This window comes from Halichoerus grypus, chromosome 9 (assembly GCF_964656455.1).
Source record: "Halichoerus grypus chromosome 9, mHalGry1.hap1.1, whole genome shotgun sequence".
NCBI classification, from domain to species: domain Eukaryota; kingdom Metazoa; phylum Chordata; class Mammalia; order Carnivora; family Phocidae; genus Halichoerus; species Halichoerus grypus.
Window position 1 is genome coordinate 131408274 of NC_135720.1, and position 20060 is coordinate 131428333.

A 20060-nucleotide genomic window follows, 5' to 3' on the forward strand; every position below is an offset into this window, starting at 1 on the left:
ATGACATAGAGCGAGACTGGGTTTGATTTCTTTTTTTTTTTTAAAGATTTTATTTATTTATTTGACAGAGACACAGCGAGAGAAGGAACACAAGCAGGGGGAGTGGGGGAGGGAGAAGCAGGCTTCCTGCTGAGCAGGGAGCCCAATGTGGGACTCGATCCCAGGACCCTGGGATCATGACCTGAGCCGAAGGCAGACGCTTAACTACTGAGCCACCCAGGCGCCCTGGGTTTGATTTCTTTTGTAATGTCTAAGTAACACATAATTTAGTCTCTCTCTCTCTGAAATAAAATGAGATTCAAACTTGATTTGACCAAGAGTTTAGTTGTTTTTTTTTTTAAAGATTTTATTTAGTTATTTGACACAGAGAGAGAGACAGCGAGAGCAGGAACACGAGCAGAGGGAGTGGGAGAGGGAGAAGCAGGCTTCCCACGGAGCAGGGAGCCCAATGCGAGGCTCGATCCCAGGACCCTGGGATCATGACCTGAGCCGAAGGCAGACGCCCAATGACTGAGCCACCCAGGCTCCCTGAGTTTAATTTTTTTTTTTTTTTAAAGGTTTTATTTTTAAGTAATCTCTACACAATGTGGGGCTTGAACTTGAACTCATTACTCATTACCTCAACATCAAGAGTCACACACGCTCTAGCGACTGAACCAGCCGGGCGCCTCCCAAGATTTTCATTTTATTTTTGAAAGCATCAAATTTAAGCTCTAAGCCAGAATACAATTACAGGGAAAACTGTGTCTAACAATGACGCACAGGTAAATGTTTAACAGTACTGGTGAACTGTCTCTATACTCAGACCGGATCGAGCATTCCATCTTGCAAAGAGATGAATTCACACTCTGTTTATAATAAAGGAACTTACCAATTCCTTCACTCTGCTCTTTTCTAGATTGAAGTCTAACTTGGTATCCGTTCGGACTTTGACCACTTCATCCTGGCAGGAGGGCAAACAAAGAGAGAAAGAAATCCAAAGTGAGAAATGGAAACCCTTCTGGGACGTGAAGCCTGGGACTTCCCAGTCATATATACAAATAACCCCGCTTATGCTCAAGTCAGGCCAGAGTGGGTTACCACTGCTTTTAACCTCGAGATTCCCAGTGAACTCTCCTTATGGAATTTATGACTGAAGCTGTTCCCTGGACAACTCTGGAAAGCAGAGATGGACTCAAAGAAGGAAAATATGTAATTCTGGTTTAAATAAAGCTTTCTTTCTGACACTCGTCCGAACCTTTTCTACCTTAACATCTATGTCCCTTCCACTTAAAAAAAAAAAAAAAAAAGAAATCGAACAGCTCGTACAGTCAGCATTTTGAAATCACATGAAATTCTCTAAAGCCAGTCTGTTCTAACAGAACCTAAAGGCCCCATATGGGGCAACTTCAACACTTTTTAATTTAAAGGTGACTTCATTCATCCTAGAACACAATTTTCTTAATGAATTTGGTCACAGACATCACCAACTTCTTCACTGACTCTTCTCAGCTGAATCCTTCAGTGTGTACTTTCCAGACGTATTACACAACTATTTCACACAGGATTATGTTTTTAAGAACACGTGAAGAACTTCTGACATTGTATTTATTACTATGTTTACGTTAACTGCCAACAAGCATGCAAGGAGGAGTGAGGGAGGGTCTCACCATTATTTGTTGTTTTAACCGATGTAGTTCCATGTTTATCTTCTAAAAACACATTAAAAAAAAAACCACAAAAACAAGTCAAGGATATGGCCAGAAGGTTAGAAAAAAATACATAAAACTTGGTAATAAACTTACATTAGAACATGTTTTTGTGCACAGTTCTAGCTGCATTCAGAATGAAACATGAGCTGAAAAGTCTTAGGAGCAGACATGATATCTGTCATGCCAGGACGGTATTACAACGCATGCGTCTACTGGGGCGCCTGGGTGGCTCAGTCGTTAAGCATCTGCCTTCGGCTCAGGTCATGATCCCGGGGTCCTGGGATCAAGCCCCGCATCGGGCTCCCTGCTCGGCGGGAAGCCTGCTTCTCCCTCTCCCACTCCCCCTGCTTGTGTTCCCTCTCTTGCTGTCTCTCTCCCTCTCTCTGTCAAATAAATAAATAAACAAAAATCTTAAAACAAACAAACAAAAAACAACGCATGCGCCTGTCTTGAGATCAGTTTTAATTCATCCCAAAGGTTACATAAAATCAGTAATACAGTTTAATTCTTTTTTTAAGTAAGCTCCCCAGCGTGGAGCCCTATGCGGGGTTTGAACTCATGACCCTGAGATAAGACCTGAGCCAAGATCAAGAGTTGAAGGCTTAGTCACTGAGCCACCCAGGCGCCCCAGTAACACAATTGTTTTTAACATACACGTTTGCCTCCAGAGGCCCTTCTGTCTTTAATACCTCCTTCAATTTTTCTTTTAACAAATTCTGCCTTCAAACAGCCAATTTCAAGGGCAAATGTGAGAGTTTCAAACTACTCTCTTCTAGCAAAAGTTATCTTTTGCTAGAAGGCCTCTCACAGGACTAAGATGAACTGCTAATAAATGGACTTCCTTTATGAGACTTTAGCTAAGACTGAAAATAAAAGGAAGGATGCAAACACAGCACTTTCTTCAATGCTGAACCCCTATGCCACACTTTTTAAAAAAAATTTTATTTTATTATGTTATGTTAGTCACCATACATCAATAGTTTTTGATGTAGGGATCCATGATTCATTGTTTTCATATAACACCCAAGGCTCCATGCAGTACGTGCCCTCAATACCCATCACCGCGCTAACCCATACCCGCACCCCCCTCCCCTCTAAAACCCTCAGTTTGTTTCTTAGAGTCCACAGTCTCTCATGGCTCGTCTCCCCCTCCGATTTCCCCCCCTTCATTTTTGCCTTCCTTCTCCTAACGTCCTCCATGCTATTCCTTATGTTCCACAAATAAGTGAAACCATATGATAATTGATTTTCTCTGTCTGACTTATTTCACTTAGCATAATCTCCTCCAGTCCCATCCATGCTGATGTAAAAGTTGGGTATTCATCCTTTCTGATGGCTGAGTAATATTCCATTGTATATATGGACCACATCTTCTTTATCCATTCTTCTATTGAAGGGCATCTCGGCTCTTTCCACAGTTTGGCTATTGCGGACACTGCTGCTATGAACACTGGGGTGCGTATGGCCCTTCTTTTCACTACATCTGTGTCTTTGGGGTAAATACCCAGGAATACAATTGCTGGGTCATAGGGTAGCTCTATTTTTAATTTTTTGAGGCACCTCCACACTGTTTTCCAAAGTGGCTGTACCAACTTGGATTCCCACCAACAGTGTAAGAAGGTTTCTCCATAACCTGTCCAACATTTGTTGTTTCTTGCCTTGTTAATTTTTCTATGCCACACTTTAGAAACCAAGGGATATATTTGCAATGACGTGGATGGAACTAGAGGGTATTAGGCTAAGTAAAGTAAGTTCATCAGAGAAAGACAAATATCATAATTTCACTCATGTGGAATTTAAGAAACAAAACAGATGAACACAGGGGAAGGGAAGGAAAAATACAGTAAGATAACAACAGAGAGGGAGGCAAACCATAAGAGATTCTTAATCATAGGGAACAAACTGAGGGTTGCTGGAGGGGAGAGGGCGGGGGGATGGGGGAACCGGGTGATGGGCATTAAGGAAGGGACTTGATGTAATGAGCACTGGGTATTATATGTACATAATGAATCACTAAATTCTACCCCTGAAACTCATAATACACTGTATGTTAACTAAATTGAATTAAAAAAAAAATAAAAAACAAGAAACCAAGGGATATTTTGCAGCAGCACTTTGTGATAACCAAAAGCTGGAAACAATTCTAATATGCAGTTGGCCCTTGAACAACGCAGGGGGTTAGGGGCACTGATCCCACCCAGTTAAAAATCTCCATACATAACTTTTGACTCCCCGAAACCTCAACTACTAATAGCCCACCGTTGACCAGAAGCCTTACTGGTAACATGACATATATTTTGAATGTTGTATGTGTTACATACCATCTTCTCAGAATAAAGTAAGCCAGGGAAAAGCAAATGTTATTAAGAAAATTGTAAGGAAGAGAAAACATTTACTGAACTGTGTAAGTGGACCTGTTCAGTTCAAACCCATGTTGTTCAGGGGTCAAGTGTACATCACAGTAGAAAAATGTGGCACATTCATATAATACTACCGACTGATAGATACTGAGCAAGACTGATCTATTGTAAGACGCACCACAGCATTCCCCCAGATGAAGTCCTGGAAAAGGCAAAACCAGTCAACGGTGACGCAGGTCAGGATAGCGGTCTTCCTGGCAGGGGATTAGCAAGCTTCTGGGGCGCCAGTAATATTCTACTTCTTGATCTGGTGGTGGACACTTGGTGAAAACACATCTAACTTGTGCCCTTTTTCTGTGCATTTATGTCTCAATGTCTCGAGAGTGAGCATCTTAATATGAGTGGCTCTTTAGTTTTACCTCATTTTCTGCTCTGAGGGCTGAAAATTCACTCTTCTCCAAAATAATCATATCTTTTTTCACGCTGGCAATCTGAGACATTATTTGCTGAACAGTGATCTCCTAAGAAAAGAAAAACAAAACATATAACCTAGGCTGGCCTAGGATGTCTGCCTCTTACCCGGAATCATCTTAGTGAGAAACCAGGAGAATATGGACACAAGAAGAGAGGTTCAGCAAGGTCATCCTCTATTCCAGAATGAAGAAAGGAAAAGAATAAAGACTCAAGTCCAGTATCATCATCAAGTGAGCCAGTTCAAAGGGTGGCAGTCTGAGGACCAGCAGCTCAAGAACACACTGCTATAATTCCAGCCACATCTCCCTTTGTTAAGTATGGTGGACTGGAATAGGTCATTTTCAAGCATAGTTGACTTTTCCAACATGAATCTACAACAGTTGACAAAATAGCTTCAAAGAAAGAAAAAAATATATATATATTTTAAAGTAGGCTCCATGCCCAGTGAGGAGCCCAATGTGGGGCTTGAATTCATGACCCTGAGATCAAGACCTGAGCTGAGATTGAGTCGGATGGTTAACTGACTGAGCCACGGAGGTGCCCCTCGAATAAATTACTTTTTATAACACTGGAATCATTTGTCTCTCAACTATGGTTAAAAATACTATATGCTTTTTGGGACGCCTGGGTGGCTCAGTCGGTTACCATCTGCCTTTGAGTCCTGCATCAGGCTCCCGAGTTTGCTTCTGCCTCTGCCCCTCCCCCTGCTTGTGTTCTCTCTCTCTCAAATAAAATCTTTTAAAAAAGTACTATATGCTTTTCAATAGAATATTATCCAAAAATACATATTACAAATAACATCCCATGGGGCGCCTGGGTGGCTCAGTCATTAAGCGTCTGCCTTCGGCTCAGGTGATGATCCCAGGGTCCTGGGATCGAGCCCCACATCAGACTCCCTGCTCAGCGGGAATCCTGCTTCTCCCTCTCTCACTCCCCCTGCTTGTGTTCCCTCTCTCGCTGTGTTTCTCTCTGTCAAATAAATAAAATCTTTAAAAAAAAAAAAACATCCCAGCTTTAGACTTTCAGTTTGCTACCATCCCCGACCAAGCTAACCTGCTGCATCTTGGTGACCATATCCTTGTAGACAATATCCATGTTGGCGTCCGTGATCTTGACCAATGCAGAGACAGTGATTTCTGCTTGCTGGGTGGAGAACCCTAAGCAAACACACAAAGATAATCACACTCTGGAGACTCCATTTGTTGGGAAAAAAAGAGAAAAAACCCTTCACAGAAGGGGAGAAAATGTTTGAATTCAGAAAGACTGGAGTCCCAGGCTATGATGTGTCTGTCACTCTGGACAAGCATGACATATCTGTTTCTTCATGTAAAGATAAAGGGCCGGGCTGGTCTCCTCCACCGTCCTACCTAGCTGCAAAAAATCATATTTCCTGACAATATCTCATGACATAGAGGAAGCCTGCAATGTGGGGTCAAGGAAAGGAAAGCAGGATCAAAATTACAGATGCAATTTACTGCTAAGTAATCTTTATTTCCTTCCCCCTGGCCTAAATTTTCCAAAATAACGCGATTTCCTTATTTTAAAATGTACACGTTAGTAAGGAATAATTTACTTAAGTAGGAAAGCTCAATTATTTCACATCCAGCATAAAGCCATCAAATCATTGACCATATAAAGATAACTAGTAATTTAGCTGTTAATTTATCTGATGTTAAAAGGCAAAATCTGTTATTTTTCCTCCACAAGTCTCATCGGTCACTTGCAGAGAGGGGTGAGGCTGGAAAAAAACATATTCTTTGATATTCAGTAAATGATGCTGAATTGAAAGATCTAACTCAGCAGTGTTACTACTTTTAGTAACTTTAGATAGTACTACCTGGAAAGCTAATAATATCCTATATGTTAATTAATTGAATTTAAATTAAAAAATAAAAAAATAAAATTGGAAATAAAAAAATAACTTTAGATAGTAATTTATATTTCACATTGGAACTTCTAATAAAATGCTTGAAACCAAGTCCCTGGAAAGTAATTTTTTTCTATTAAATACTTCCATCCATAAGAACTATAGAAGAATCTACTGATTCTAGTAATTAAAGGCACATTTGTTTGAATAAAATTATAACTGATACAATTTGGATGAGATTAAGCACAGACTATAATTTTTTTAAATTTTATTGAGAAAGTGAGTTCACGCATGCGCACACATACACAAGTAGGGGGAGGGGCAGAGGGAGAGGGGGAGAGAGAATCTCAAGCAGACTCCCTGCTGAGCACGGAGCCTGGAGCTCAATCTCAAGACCCTGAGATCATAACCTGAGCCAAAATCAAGAGTCTTAATGGACTGAGCCACCCAGGCGGCCCCTAACTATAATTAAGAAACAAAGACAAAGATTTAAAAGAGATAAAAAAAAACCTCCAAAGACCTACTCCCTTCATTTATTCAAAATCCTTTGATTTTCAACATGTGGGTCATCTGCATCTAGAAAAATCATCCAAAAGGTTACCCATCCAATTGTTACACTGGTTTGCTCTAGGGTACTGGGATTCAGAATATTTTTTCCTGTTTCTTTTCTGCCTTCCTAATTTTTTTGAAAATGAAAATGTGTCTTGTAATTTTTAAAACTTTATGAAGAAGCGTTCATAGTTAAACATAGTTAGGTTTGGCAATTATGAAGAAAAGAAAAAGAGACCAGAGGAGAACTTAGGCTGATGATAAACTCCACAGCCTTATAATTTATAACCACCTGTGGGAGGAGAAAGGGATAAGAAAAAGTAGAAGTTAGGCCTGAAAACCTAAAGGGTTACCAGATACAAAATAATGCTTTGTAGGAACGAGAGAACAAGACATGATCAGGGTTAGAGAGATTATAGACACACCAGAAGTTCTGTGAAGCAGGAGACGTAGCTCTGGGGAAGACAAGGATGGAAGGTGGGAGTGCTCCTGGACAGGTCCTTCCAGGCCTCACCCTGCAGCATCTTAGATCCATCGTTCACTTAAGAGGCCTCACGCCCTACACTTCAGCGGGGTCCTCACAACACCAGTCTTGAGATATGATGCAAAGACTCATGCATCAGGATTTGAAATCAAGAAAAGCAGGAAGTACATCTGTCGAAATATCACACTTTAAACATTAAACACGAACGATTTTTATTTATCAAAAGTAAACAAATAGATTTTTCGGTGGGGGAGGGGAAATACCCCCCCTCCCCCGTTAATGGGAGAAAGATCTGGGGCCATCTCAAGCCCACTGCCGCTACCTTGCCACTTAACAAGATTTATGATGCTCCCTTACATAGTCAAACCCTAATGTGGAGTGAAACGCCCCCATTCTCTCGAATATGGCTTTTTACAATGGGTTACTTTGAATGCAAAAATACAAGGTCCACAGAAAAAAGGAAAAAGCAGGAAGACTTCTGCTTATCCACATAATTTCTGATGCGTCTCTTCTCCATTCCACTTTTCTTTTTTAAATTCTGAGCTGAAAGAAGTTTTGGTGAAAAAAAGGCCTAATGTTTCAAGTTTGAGAAGGAAAGCAATGAAAATTATGATACGGTACTTAACAGTTTTTCCAAAGTGCACTCAAGTACACTGTATTTCCTTTAATACTCAAAGGAATCTTTGGAATTCTTATTGTGCCCACCCTGCTGATGAGATGAGGAGGCAGAAACCGGGAAGGACGGGGACGCCTGGGTGGCTCAGTCGGTTAAGCGTCTGCCTTCAGGTCAGGTCCACGATCTCGGGGTCCTGGGATCAACCCTGCATTGGGCTCCACGCTCAGCAGGGAGCCTGCTTTTCCCTCTCCTTCTGCCCCTGCCCCATGCTCATGCGCTCTCTGTCTCAAATAAATAAATAAAATCTAAAAAAAAAGAGAAAAGAAACTGGGAAAGACGAGAGAACCGCCTGGCTTTGCAGCTGGGTCCTTGCGGAGCCTGACGCAGAGCTTCTAACTCCCCCGTGCAAGCACAGAGCTCACTCCACCTGCCTGTCCTGGGCAAGCGAAGCACAGCTACAGAGGGTGGCTCTGCACATACGAACACGCACAGCTGGAGAAAGATCTACCGTGTCGTCAAGAGCAACAATACGGAAAACCAGAATCGGCCTGTCTGTCTAGAGAAGATTCAGTGAGAATGTTACCTATGTACTGAATGCACTTTCAATAAATGTCATGTCTGTTAGAGCACCTTTTACATTAATTAACAGCAATAAGGAAAAATATTAGTTGGACTATTAAAAAAAAACACAAGCTGAAATTATTAGCAATTGCTGCTCAGCAACATTTTCATTTCATAACAATTTTAAAAGCACACAACATGCACAGTAACAAAACCACCACTTTGTGCATCAGGCAGCTGTCATAGGAACCATTCCTGAGTTTTGCTAACTTGTGCCTAAATTTTTATCTGTAACACTCTACCTCCAGAGGGATGTTATAAAAATACACTTCTCACCGACAAAGAAAAATGTGTGCAAAAAGTCTCTCAACTGTACTGGCGGAAGCAAAATTGTCCTTAAACAAAAAATAAGAACTTAAAAAAACAGAGATTGACCAAAAGAGTGTATCTGTAGACTTAAACGCCAAAGAGAAATAGAAGTTAGATAAGATCACGAGCACTAAGTGTTTTTCCGAGTTTTTCCGCGTGACCCACAAAAGGATTACCATTTTCTTCCAGTAAACACACTAAGGCGTGGGTGTCAAAGAAGAGCTTCTTGTTCCCGCAAGAGGTGAAATCTCTCCTTTTGTGCTCCAGATCTCTGCTGTGCTCCAGCTGCAGGCTCCCAGCAGAGAGGCTCAGCTCTAGAATGTAAAGGACAATTAGGCTCAAAACAGGATCTGACGGTAAAGAAAAGCCATGAAGGAATATGGCATACCTCAAAAGCCTACCTGGTTGGGGCTTTATGACATGAAATTCACATACCATACAATTCACCCATTTCTTCACCCATTTAAGTGTTCAATTTGATTTTTACTATAGAGTTCTGCAATCTTCTGCACAGTCAACTCTAGAACATTTTCATCATCCCAAAAAGAAACCCTATACCCTTTAGCTATCATGCCCCAGTCTCCCTACTCCCTCAACCCCAGGCAACCCCTTATCCACTTTCTGTCTTTATGGATTTGCCTACTCTGTGCATTACATATGAAGAGAATCCTAAGGGATGTGGTATTGTGTGGCTGGTTTTTTTCACTTAGGTGAGGTTTTCAAGGTTCATCCACCTTATAATTATGTGTACTTTATAGCTTTTTATTGCTGAAATCTGTTTTAGGAATATACCAATTTTCTTACCTAGTGATCAGTTGAAGGACATCTGAGTTGTTTCCACTTCTTGGCTGCTATGAACAATGCTGCTGGGAACATTTGTGTATGAGATTCTGTGTGAACAAGTTTTCAATTCTCTTGGGTATATACCCAGGAACTGAACTGTTGCATCATACAGTGACTCTGTGTTAATAAGGTTATGCCAGACTATTTTCCAAAGTGGCTACACATTTTTCATTCCCAACAGCAGTGTCTGAGGGTTCCAATTTCTCTATATTATCAACACTTGTTACTGTCTGTCTTTTTTATTATAACCATCCTAATGGGTATAAAGTGGTATCCCATTGCAATTTATTTATTTATTTATTTATTTATTTTTTCCCATTGCAATTTAATTATTATTTTTTAGATATCTCTTCAACTATGGTATTTACTTATTTGTTCTCTATAATTAAGAGTGTTTCTTGGCTTGTCTCTCATTTTTTCCCTTTGTTCATGTGTTTCTTAAATCCCACATGAGTGAAATCATATGGTATTTGTCTTTCTCTGACTTATTTTGCTTAGCATAATACTTTCCAGCTCTACCACATCATTGCAAATAGCAAGATTTCATTCTTTTTTATCGCTGAATAATAGTGTGTGGTGTGTGTATATATATATACATACATACATACATATATATATATATATATATATATATCACCTGTTCTTTATCCATTCATCTATCAATGGACACTTGGGCTGCTTCCATAATTTGGCTATTGTAAATAATGCTGCAATAAACATAGGGATAGCACATTGCAGTTTTGATTTGTACTTCCTTGATGCCTAATGATGTTGAGCATCTTTTCATTGCTTATTGGCCATTTGTGTATCTTTGGAGAAACATCTATTCAGGCCCTTTGCCCATTTAAAAAAATTGGGTTATCTTTTCGGGTGCCTAAGTGGCACAGTTGGTTAAGTGTCCAACTCTTGGTTTCAGCGCAGGTAGTGATCTCAGGGCTGTAAAACTGAGCCCCGCATCAGGCTCCAAGCTCAGGGCAGAGTCCGTTTAAGATTCTCTCTCCCTCTGCTCTTCCTGCTCATGCTCTAATAAATAAATAAATCTTTTAAAAAATTGGGTTATCTTTTTATTATTGAGCTGGTTGTTAAGAATTCTTTATACATTTTAGGGTCGCCTGGGTGGCTCAGTCGCTTGAGTGTCTGCCTTAGGCTCAGGTCATGATCCCACAGTCCTGGGTCAGGATTCCTGCTCAGCGGGGAGTCTGCTTCTCTGCCACTCCCCTGGCTGGTGCTTTTTCTCTCTCTCACTTGCTTGCTCACTCTCTCTCTCTCACATAAATAAATAAAAATTTAAAAAAAGAATTCTTTACATATTTTATTTTGTTTATTTTTATTTTTTAAAAGTTTTATTCAGTTGAGAGAGCAAGAGAGCGTGAGAAAAGGAAGCACGAGAAGGGGGAGGCTCAGAGGAAGAAGCAGACTCCTTGTTGAGTGGGGAGCCCGATGCGGGACTCGATCCTGGAACTCCAGGATCATGACCTGAGCAGAAGGCAGACATTTAACTGACTGAGCCACCCAGGCGCCCTTCTTTATACATTTTAGATACAAGTTCCTTATCGTATATGTAATTTGCAAATATTCTCTCCCATTCTGTGGGCTGGCTTTCACTTTCTTGATGGTGCCTTTCGAAGCACAATAGTTTCTAATTTTAACGAAGTCCAATTTATTTATTTTTGTTCCTTGTGCTTTTGGTGTCATATCTAAGAAACTACTGGCTAATTCCAGGACACAAAGATTTACACCAATTGTTTTTTTTTTAAGAGTTTTACAGTTTCAGCTCTTACTTTTAGGTCTCTGATCCATTTGAGTTAACTTTTATGTAGTGTGAGATGAGGGTTCGACTTCTTTTGCGTGTGGATATCCAGTTGTTTCAGCATTATCTTGGAACTTGTCAAAAATCAGCTGACTGTAAATCATCTCTGGGTTCTCCATTCTATCCACTGATTTATATCTGTCTTTATGCCAGTGACATATTTTCTTGATTACTTTTAGCTCTGTTGTAAGTTTTTGTATCAGGAAAGGAGTCTTCTAGTTTTATTCCTTTTCAAGATTGCACTGGCCATTCTGAGTCCCTTGCATTTCCATATGTATTTTAGGATCAGCTTATTAATTTCTACAGAGAAGCCACCTGAAACTTTGAGAGAGATTGTTTTAAATCTATAGATCAATTTGGGGGGAGCACAAAGTCTTCCAATCCATGAACATAGGATGTTTTTCCATTTATTTAGGTCTTTAATTCCTTTAATAATGTTATATAGGTTTCACACTATAGCTGACCCTTGAACACAGGTTTAGACCACATGGGTCCACTTATACATGGATTTTTTACAATACGGTATTTCCTCTTTTTTATGATTTTCTTAATAATGTTTTCTTTTCTCTAGCTTCCATTATTCTAAGAATACAGAATATAACACATATAATATATAAAATATGTGTTAAGTGACTGACTGTTATGGTAAAGCTTCTGGCCAACAGTAAGCTATTAGTAGTTAAATTTTTGGGAAGTCAAAAGTTATACACAGATTTTCAACTGTGTAGGAGTTGGCACTCCTCAGCCCTGTGTTGTTCAAGGGTGGTTAATCATATAAGTTCTGTGAGTTTTTTGTTAAATTTATCCCTAAGTACTTTATTCTTTTCGATGCTACTGTAAAGGGAATTGTTTTTTAGATTGTTCATTCTAGTGTAGAGTAATGCAACTGATTTTTGTATTTTTTGTTATATTTTTTATGTTGATCTTGTACCCTGCAATCTTCTTGAACTTGTTAATTAGCTCTAATGGTTTTTTTGTGAATTCCTTAGAGTTTTCTATGTACAGGGTCATGTCACCTGTGAACAGTGATAGTTTTACTTCCTCCTTTTCATTGTCTTGCCCTGGTTAGAACTTCTAGTACAATGTTGCATGGCTGGTGATGGCAGACATCCTTGCAAGTCCTGACCTTTGGAGGGAAAGCATGCATCCTTCACTATTAAGTATGATGTTAGCTGTGGGTGTTTCACAGATGTCCTTTATCAGTGAGGCAGTTCCCTTCTATTCCTAATTTGTCAAGTGCTTTTTATCATGAAGGGGTGCTGAATTTTGCCAAATTCCTTTTCTTTGTCTTTTGAGATGATCACATAGTTTCTTCTTTTTTTTTTTTAATATGGTGTGGTACAGGAATTGATTTTCAGATGTTAAATGAGCCTGTTGTTCCTGGGATAGAATCCCCTTTGGTCATGATGTATACTCCTTTTTTACATATTGCTGGATTTGATTTGCTGAGTGTTTTGTTGAGAATTTTTGTCTCTATTCATAAGAGGTACTGGTCAATAGTTTTCTTTGTGATGTCTCTACAAAAGCCTATCCTTAGAGAGATGTGTTCTAACAATTTGTATGTTAACCTTTCCTCTGAATTTCTGTGCATTTAGCCACAGATCCAACTCATTTTGTAAACTTGTTTCAAGGTGCTCATTTGAAGAAGGTAGCATGGTAACGGTTCTCTGGCTTTTGTATTTCATGAACCATAAAAACAGTTTAAAAAAAATATGTAACAACTGCAATGCCAACTAGTAATTCTGTCCAGAAAGGACGTTTAAACACAATAGGTCCTTACTATTACAATCATACTGTAAAAGACATTTGGACAGCAGAAGAAAAAAAAGAGATGGACAATATAAAATAAAAAACTTTCATTTAAATGTAATAAACACAGCTATATGAAAATTTTGCTACGTATTTGTCCTTACTTTTCTATGATGCCAGGTTTGTAGAAGAGTGGTAGAAGAACAAATAGTCACTACTAACTCAAAGTTTGAAAATCCCCTAAGGTAAATCCCCTAAGTGACGAGAAAAATACTTCAGCTAATCAGCTCCTATTGTCAATACTTCACCTCTAAACACTCTAAAGGAAATTGCATGTAAGCAAAAAACGTGACATGGACAGAACCCTACAGATCTGATGTTTGTCTATAAGCCTACAGCAGTGGTTCCCACCTTGGAAAGAAGGTCACAGTCAGTGTCAAGGTAAGTATAAGAAATCCAATCATTTTGTACCAAGCGCTGTTTGCAGACTGACAAAATATAAAATGCAGTAACTGTTACATGTATGTGTGAGTTAAATGGTTTAAAAAAAAAAAAAGGCCCTTATATTCAGAGAACCGCTAGCCTACAGTATCAGGTCCTTGGTAAGGCACACAAATACAAAGCCTGTCCTAATTTAGCCCACACCTACCCTTTCAGCTTTCTTTCCAGCCACCTAAGTTATTCTGTGTCCTGTACCTGCATACCTTGGCACTCCATCCTTAAGTCTGGCTTGCCCCCCTTTTTCGACTGGCCAATTTTAAGCATCATTTTACCCCTCTTCATTTAATTTTACAATTTGCTAAGCAAACATTATGTTCCAGGCAGGGCATTATGCTATACTGAGTGGTTCGGTCTGCTAGTTCCACCCAGGTCAGAGGGCCGCCTTGATTGCTCCTTATCTGTGTTCGCAGCACAGCTCAGATAGCTCTATCACACCACTTACCATATTGTTTCCACATCTGCATCATCTAGTCCAAACATCCCAAGAGTAGTCAGTCTTAGTCATTTTCACATTGTTAGCATCTAGCAGAGGGCCTGGCCGACTGCAGACCAGAAATAATTTTGTTAAGAGAACTCTGTGATCTGGATCATGAGATGGTCTAGAAAGAAAATCTGAAATCCACCTCTTCACCTATGATCTTCCCTTTTTACATAAATTAGCTCAGTTAAATCTAGTCCCTCTTTTTTCATTCTTTATCCCCAGTCCTGAGACAAAACTGGCCTCCAGGTGAAGAGACTCCAAATGTCTGCCTGATCACAGAACAGACCTAGCTTGAGAAACAGTGGTGGTGAATGAATGAATGAACGAATCTCTCAAGTGGCTCTCTAAAGGCTAACCCACCCATCTTTTATTTTTTATTTTTTTAAAGATTTTATTTATTTATTTGAGAGAGAGAGAACGAGAGACAGAGAGCATGAGAGGGAGGAGGGTCAGAGGGAGAAGCAGACTCCCTGCTGAGCAGGGAGCCTGATGTGGGACTCAATCCTGGGACTCCAGGACCATGCCCTGAGCCAAAGGCAGTCGCTTAACCAACTGAGCCACCCAGGTGCCCCCCCACCCATCTTTTTAAACTGCGCTCAACTGTCCCATGGATCAGAGAGCTTGAAAACATTTGAGTCTAGAACTGGCTGGTGAAGAGTGATGGGATTTTTCTAGTACCAAATTTCTTGTTTCTAAGAACAAATTAATCATTTGTGTGATTTAAAACATCTCTCTCTCTCTCACACACACACACAACATATACATCCCAAAAATAAACTATCATGACTGTTTTCTAAACAAGAGCTAATTCCAATTTAGATGCTGCAGATTTTTTTCTTGTCCAAAACAACTGGAATTCATTTCAACTGCAAGCTTACTTCAACAAAATATGTACTGTCATCTGAAAAGTGGAGAAAAGCCCTGGCCACTTCTCACTTGGCAGGCCAACCCCTGCTGATGGAACCTGAATGCCATCTTGCCTTCTGTCAAAGGGCGAAGCCTGAGGAGGAGCATGCCTCTGACTCATTTTTCCTCCTTTATTGTGACAACAAAGTGAGGCTCAAGAACTAGGAATTCCCACTAATAACCAGGAAGCAAGTGAACTGAGCTATGTTAAAGTGCAATGCGTAATTCTCCTTTGGAGGGACCTTCAGGATATCAAAAGGATATTGAAACACACACACAAAAGAAGCCCAAAGTTAACCTTGAACGGAGGAGGAAACCAAGTACAAACTTGCTATTCATAACATCCTTAAGTCTCAGTAGCCCTACTGAGAACCCTGGCACCAAACAAATCACTAGGCTGGAAGTAAAGGAACAAAACTCTTTGGCTGATGGTTGCTCCTTAACTGTGTCTTGGCTGTTTCCCCATATTTATGCATCCGTCCTCACTCTGTGAAGAATGAGATCCTATGAGCCTAATCCAATAGTACCACCTTCCTGATAAAATAAAAAAACTCATGAGAAAGAATACTCTTCCCTTTTGCCCCATAGTCTTGAATGAGGAGATGAAAATAAATCACTAATCACCAGCTTGTCAAAAAAAAAAAAAAAGAAGAAGAAGAAGAAGAGCAACAAAAGACAAAAGAACTGAAATAAAGACCAAAGTCATCTCTAACTCATAATTACTGCAGAACACTGACAAAGTTCACCACTCATTCCCCACCCTTTGTATGTAAAGCTTCCTTCCTTCACTTTTTTGCCCTCCCAATCAGTTTCTTCCCCAGCCTAGGGTATTTTTATATTTTAGAAACAGTCAATGTCTACTGGGCATTTCTATTAAGAAAAACATGAAGGGCGCCTGGGTGGCTCAGTCGTTAAGCGACTGCCTTCGGCTCAGGTCATGGTCCCAGGGTCCTGGGATCGAGCCCCACATCGGGCTCCCTGCTCAGTGGGAAGCCTGCTTCTCCCTCTCCCACTCCCCCTGCTTGTGTTCCCTCTCTCGCTGTGTCTCTCTGTCAAATAAATAATAAAAATAAAAGCTTAAAAAAGAAAAACATGAAAAAAAAAAAAAAGCCATCAGTGTGGTTACTGACGGCTATTGATTGATATGACAGACCACCCAAAGTGATATTTTTGCCCTTTGCTGATAAAGATTACCCCAAATGATATTTTCATCAACAATGTGCTATCTAATAAATTGAGACTGTTTCAGACTTCCCTAATCTTTATGCAGGGCAGTGACCGCTCTCACCTCCTTCAAGTATTTAATCAAATGTCACCTTCTCAGTATAAACTATTCTGCTAACGCCATTTAAATTCATTGCCGGAGGCCTCACTTCCTAACCCTTATCACCTCCATTTTTTTCCTACGGTATTTATCACTTCCGTACACAGATTATATGTAAATCATATGTGTATATATAAATTATAGCTATCTACCTACATCATCTCCTCTGCTACAGTGTAGGTCCGAGATTTTGCTAACTGATATATGCCAAGGACCCAGAAAAGCGCCAGCCAAGCACAGAACAGGCAACTAGTGTTCAATGAGTTAATAAAGCCACTAGAGTCGGAAGTGAAATTGCAGTTCCTAGAGCTTCGCTCCTCAATCTCGCAAACCTCCCCCGCAGCCGCCCGCACCCGAGCGGCGACACGAGGGACGCGTCACCGGCGCCCGCCCAGCAGCGGCTCCACACCCCGGCGAGCACCAGCGCCCTGCCCAGCGCGCACCGCCCTCCCGGCATCCCGGCCAACTGCGCTCCACACACTTGTGCCCAGGACTCCGGGTCACCAGGGCGGGGGCAGACGGACCTTCGTGCCACGCCCCAGAGGAGCCCGGCGACCAAGGCTGACCCGACCTCTGGGTCGCCGAGCCTCCCCCACCCGCCCAGCCCGGAAGGTCAAAGCCCAGGCTGGCCCCGCCCCCCGCCCGGCGAGGCGAGCCCCCTGCTCCCCCCACCCCGGCCGCGCGGCCCTTACCTCTCCTGGACGAAGTGAGGGCGGCCACGCGGCCGCGGCACAGGTGGAGGGCGCCGGCGGCCCAGGCGATGCCCGGGGCGAGGCCCGGCAGGTACCTCCCCGCGCCGCCGCGGCCGGCCGCGGGGACCGAGGGCCTCGGGCGCGAGCTCTCCCGGTCCGCGAGGGGCCGACGCGGGGCGACGGCGGCCAGGCGCGGGGAGGGCACGAGCAGGAGGAGGAGCAGCGGGGAGGCACGTGACGCGCCGCCGCGGGCCGCCGGGCCACGAAACCGCAGCGCCCCCAGACCCACAGACAGCGCTGACAGGCAGTGGCGCGCCGAGACGCCGCGGCCGCCCGGACTTCCGCAGCGGCCTGACGGCAGGAAGACTAGAAGCCGCCGGCGGCCCGGCGGACTCTTCGGTCTCCCGCCCGCGACGAAGCCGCAGTCCATCGCCACGGCGGTCACCGGTCCGGGCGCGCGCTCATGCTCCTCGCGCGCCGCGCCGGCCCGAGTCCGAAGACAGGAGAGAGCGTGGGCGGTGGCGCCGGGCCCGCCCTTTCCTGCCGGGTGGGCGGGGCTCCGGGCGCGCGCCGGGGCGGGGCGGGGCGGGGCGGGGCGGGGCCAGGCGGGGCGGGGCTCGGCCCCAGGCCCCACGAGAGAGGCAAGCCCGGGTCATGCGTGAGTCTGGGACCCGCTCAGTGGAGTGGAGGCCACGGGCACTCCCGGACCTGCGATGCTTTCTGGCTGCCACGATTTGCGTATTCATTACACTGGTGTCCTTACGAAGACATTCATTACCCTGGCGGCCTTTACAGTCCCTAGAAAAGTCCCCGCACTACCAGGCCGCCCTAGATTTTACTATCCCCATCTGAAGTCCCCCAAGTGTGGCGCTGGGGTGCATGTTAAGGAATTAACAGGGCCAACGGAGCGGCGTTTACATAATCAATACATTTTAAAGGCTAAACTTCAGAGCTTTTGTTTCCAGATTAGCACACCAAGAAGAGAAAGTCTCAATCGGGAATATAAAACGGGCATGAATGTTAACTGAGACCTCTCAGCAGATCTGAAACTAGGGGTGTTCACTTCAGGGTGCTTTTTTGAATGCCTAATGGGCCTGTCTCAGTTACTGGTCCATTGTGTGAACTCAGTAGATGTTCCTTGAGTGAAGGCATGAAATATGCACAGGACTACAGGCTTGGAGGTAGAAGAAAAATGAGATTGTTCTTGTCCTCCGGGAGTTTTCTGATACACTTGTATTTGCCCACATACGTGATGGAAGAAAAACATGTTATGAGCCGTAAGAACTACAAAGTGCTGATTAGACAGAAGAGAGTGCATAAGGCTGTGGAAGAGATGTTTAAGCGGCTATCAAAATACAAAGAATTAGAAATATTAAGGTGCAAGTGGGCACTTTCCTAAAAAGTAGGAGTTACACGTTTGTAGAACTGGTAGGGAAAGCAATTTAGCAATATGTATCAACAGCCTTTTGTGTTCATAAATTGATGGCGTGTGGTTTGTTTCCAGTTTTTGGCTATTATGAATAAGGCTATTATGAACATTCTTGTATAAGTCTTTGTGTGGACATATGTAATTTATCTCTCAAAGAAAAAATTATTCAATGACACTTGTTAATGCACAGTAAGGAAAACTTTATTCAAGGGTGGGGGACGATCTTGACAGGTATCGGGAGCACTGCTGTGGAATTTTGCAGTGGGGGAGAGAGAGATTGGGCTCAACTTCAAATATAGCAGAGACAGGTGGGAATTTATAGCCACAGAGCAGGGTGGGGGTCTGTGGGGAATTAACTAGGAGGAAACTTCAGGACTAAGATTCTGGCTGGATTCTGGCTAAACCAACCTCACAGGATTCTTACTGAAGGCAGATCAGGGTGATCAGATACAGAGGATGGGGGATCCTGGTTAATTGTTTGTGGGGAATTTTGCTAAAATTGGACCATGCAGAGAGGAACAGGGAAGTCCAAAAGTCAGGCCTAGTTGGAAAGGAGTTCTGTAGAAACTGAGCAACGTTTGGTTAATGACAAAATTTTGTCATCCTCTTGGGAAAGGATCTGGGAGTCAAATTGCTGATTCATATGTTAAGTGTAGTTTAAATTTTTTTAAAATTTTATTTATTTAAGTAATCTCTACACCCAACGGGGCTCAAACTCCTGACTCCGAGATCAAGAGTTACAGGCTTTCCCAGCTGAGCCAGCCAGGTGTCCCAAGTGTAGGTTAACTTTACCAAAAATGCCAAATTGTTTTCCAAAGTGATCATACCCCTTTATACTCTCACCAGCAGTAGCTGAATTTCAATTATTCCATCTCCTAGCCAAGTTATGGTATATTCTGTCCTAATGGGATGGTATCTCACTGTGATTTTAACGTACATTCCCTGATGAATACTGATGTTGAGTACTTTTTCGTGTTGTTTTAAAAACTGTTATTGTTAGTATGAAATACAGTCATAAATGTCAAGTGCTTAGCACAGTGCCTGGCATGCAGTTGAAGCCTAGTAAATGTCAGCACCAATTGTAGGTTGGATAAGACTTTTCCTTGGTTAAAACATGACACATGTTACTTGCTTTCCAACGCGTCTCCTTTTTTTTGGTCTCAGCACCCCAGTTTTCCATGGGGAGACACTTGTCCCTGCTCTCGGTCCATGTAGTTTGGGTTGGCCAACCTTTCTCCAGGCCACAGACATGAGCATATCACCCAATGAGAGTCAGTGAGCTTTGAGACTAGTGTTTTCTAGTTATTGGGAAGGGGAAAGTCTAATTTTATGCTGATACCTAGGTGTAGGATGT

General features: G+C 42.3%; 1 protein-coding gene across 2 annotated transcripts in view; it reads right to left on the bottom strand.

Annotated features, from left to right (window-relative positions):
- The window catches only part of MCUR1 (mitochondrial calcium uniporter regulator 1), a 28727-nt gene extending 10916 nt beyond the window's left edge, over window positions 1-17811 (bottom strand). The window contains exons 1-6 of one of the 2 annotated variants that reach the window (XM_036085776.2): window positions 17278-17811; window positions 9148-9285; window positions 5579-5682; window positions 4471-4572; window positions 1650-1691; window positions 872-943 (exon numbers count right to left, since the gene is read on the bottom strand). In XM_036085776.2, the coding sequence (XP_035941669.1) occupies window positions 872-943; window positions 1650-1691; window positions 4471-4572; window positions 5579-5682; window positions 9148-9285; window positions 17278-17707 (888 nt within the window). In that variant the 5' untranslated portion in view covers window positions 17708-17811. The remainder of the gene's footprint in view (window positions 1-871; window positions 944-1649; window positions 1692-4470; window positions 4573-5578; window positions 5683-9147; window positions 9286-17277) is intronic. The other variant, XM_036085777.2, reaches the window with a different exon arrangement.
- Between the last annotated feature and the right edge of the window lie 2249 nt (window positions 17812-20060).